This window comes from Temnothorax curvispinosus, unplaced genomic scaffold, assembly GCF_003070985.1.
Source record: "Temnothorax curvispinosus isolate PA1 unplaced genomic scaffold, ASM307098v1 QBEX01011501.1, whole genome shotgun sequence".
Classification (NCBI taxonomy): domain Eukaryota; kingdom Metazoa; phylum Arthropoda; class Insecta; order Hymenoptera; family Formicidae; genus Temnothorax; species Temnothorax curvispinosus.
This window is the reverse complement of record NW_020221281.1, coordinates 1-2,232: the sequence shown is the minus strand read 5'-3', so window position 1 is coordinate 2,232 and position 2,232 is coordinate 1. Positions and strand designations below refer to the sequence as shown.

The following is a 2,232-nucleotide window of genomic DNA, read 5'->3' as shown; positions in this document are numbered from 1 at the left end:
GTACCGCCTTCGACTTCTACGCAATTTCGTTCGAATAATCCAGATTACCATTATCACTCACGTTTGCCGGAAATCGAGTTGCCCAAGTTTGACGGAGTGCAGTCTAATTGGTTATCCTTTAAGGATCTATTTAGTTCAATTGTTATAAAACGCCCTTCATTGACCTCTGTCGAGAAATTACAGTATTTAAAAACGAGATTGTCCGGATCAGCTGCTTTATTACTTAAAAATACTACGCTCATCTCTGACAATTTTCAAAAGGCCTGGGATGCCTTAATTGCGTTTTACGAAAACACTAGATTACTTGTTAACGAGGCTCTTCAAGCCTTATTTTCTTTAAAACGCATGACGAAAGAATCACATAAGGAAATGGAAATGCTTTATACTAATCTCACTCAGATATATCGCACTCTGGAAACTTTACAACGCCCTGTAGAAACTTGGGATGATGTATTTGTTTTCACTGCCGTTCAACGTCTGGATTCGGAATCTGTAAAGGCTTGGGAGAATCATTTAGGATCGAATAAACAGCCCCCTACTTGGGAGCAATTCAAGGACTTCTTGTTTAATCGTTTGCATTCTTTACAAGCATTTGAAAAATGCACACTGGGAAAATCAGTTCCATCTGCCAAATCACATTTTTCGGGGAAACCAAAGGACGATAAAGCGGGTAAGAAGAATTCGTGCGTGATTTGTTCGGCGAAACACTACGTAGCCCACTGCCCTCAGTACACCGCTAAAACTATTGAACAACGTCTAGCAATTATCGCGAAGCATAAGTTATGTTTCAATTGCCTCGGTTTACACAGAGCATCGGCATGTCGCGTAACCACGCGATGTTTGAAGTGTGGAAGCAAACACCACACCACCATTCACAAATTCAAAGGGAAACAGAATTCGGATCAAGCTACGGCCAAGGCCGAACCACAGGCGGATTCATCTTCTACTTCTACAAAGGAACAGGCGTCACAGTCTACTTCTACCAATACGAATGCAAAGGCTGTGAATTCCACTTCGGTCTCACAATTAACATCTGTATTACTAGCCACGGCGCAGATCATAATCGAGGGCCCCAACGGGGAATTTACTAAGGCTCGTGCGTTAATAGATCAAGGATCCGAGATATCTTTAATAACGGAAAGAATTGTACAACGGTTAAACCTACCGAGAAGACATTCGTTTATTCCTTTGATTGGAATAGGAGCTGAGAAAACCCGTAAAACAAGAGGAATTGTGAATTTCAAGTTTAAGCCACATTTCAACAGCGAGTACGAAGGGTCTATTTGTGCTCACATCTTACCAAAACTGACAGCTTCGTTACCTTCTTTGCGTTGTGAAGAATCAGCATGGGAGCATCTGAAAAATTTACAATTTGCAGACCCTAAATTTACAGTTCCAGGTTCTATAGACGTAATTCTGGGAGCAGACATTTATAGTAATCTCATTGAAGAAGGAATTGTTAAGGGAGCTGTGGATACTCCACTCGCACAATGCACAAAATTAGGATGGATTATTTCTGGTCCTGCAGGAAATGCTCCTACCTCTTCCTTTACTCAAAGTCTCCACGTCTCCATTAATCGGGAGCTACATGATTTAATTCAACGATTTTGGGAGATGGAAACGGTCCCTTCCTACAATGATTCGTCATTAACTGCTGAGGATCAGCAATGCGAATTGCACTTTCAATCTACGCATACTAGAGATGCCAGTGGACGGTATCAAGTTCGAATGCCTTTTAAACAACCCGGCCAATAAATTAGGAGATTCTCGTATGAAAGCCGTTCAGGTGCTTAATAGTCTGTCAAAACGATTAATTTCAGATTCTAGGTATGCGGAAGCTTATCAGGGGTTTATGGACGAATTCGAAAGGTTGCAACACATGACGCTAGTTCCAGAATCCGATCCTGAACCTCAATTAGTATACTATTTACCACATCACGGAGTCTTACGGGACAACGATCTTAATAGAATCAGAGTAGTTTTTAATGGCTCAAGCCCTACTACCACGGGATGTTCTCTGAATGATCTGCTACATACAGGAGCTAAACTTCAAATTAATGTATTCGATGTTCTGGTTTGGTGGCGACGATTTCCTTATGTCTTTTCGTTCGATATGGTAAAAATGTTTCGTCAAATTCTGATACATCCCGAAGATCGGGACTTTCAACGAATTTTGTGGATTCTTCGATCAAAAGGAATCATTACCATTAGAACTTTTAGACTGAACACTGT

At 41.0% G+C, this 2,232-nt stretch overlaps 1 protein-coding gene across 1 annotated transcript; it reads left to right on the top strand.

Annotated features, from left to right (window-relative positions):
* Positions 1-345: 345 nt before the first annotated feature.
* On the top strand, positions 346-2,116 carry LOC112461517 (the record flags this gene model as incomplete). The annotated part of the gene is made up of 3 exons (XM_025026780.1): positions 346-1,096; positions 1,379-1,715; positions 1,828-2,116. Coding segments are annotated over exons 1-3 (1,377 nt in total), but the record flags the coding sequence as incomplete, so codon positions are not given.
* Positions 2,117-2,232: the final 116 nt, after the last annotated feature.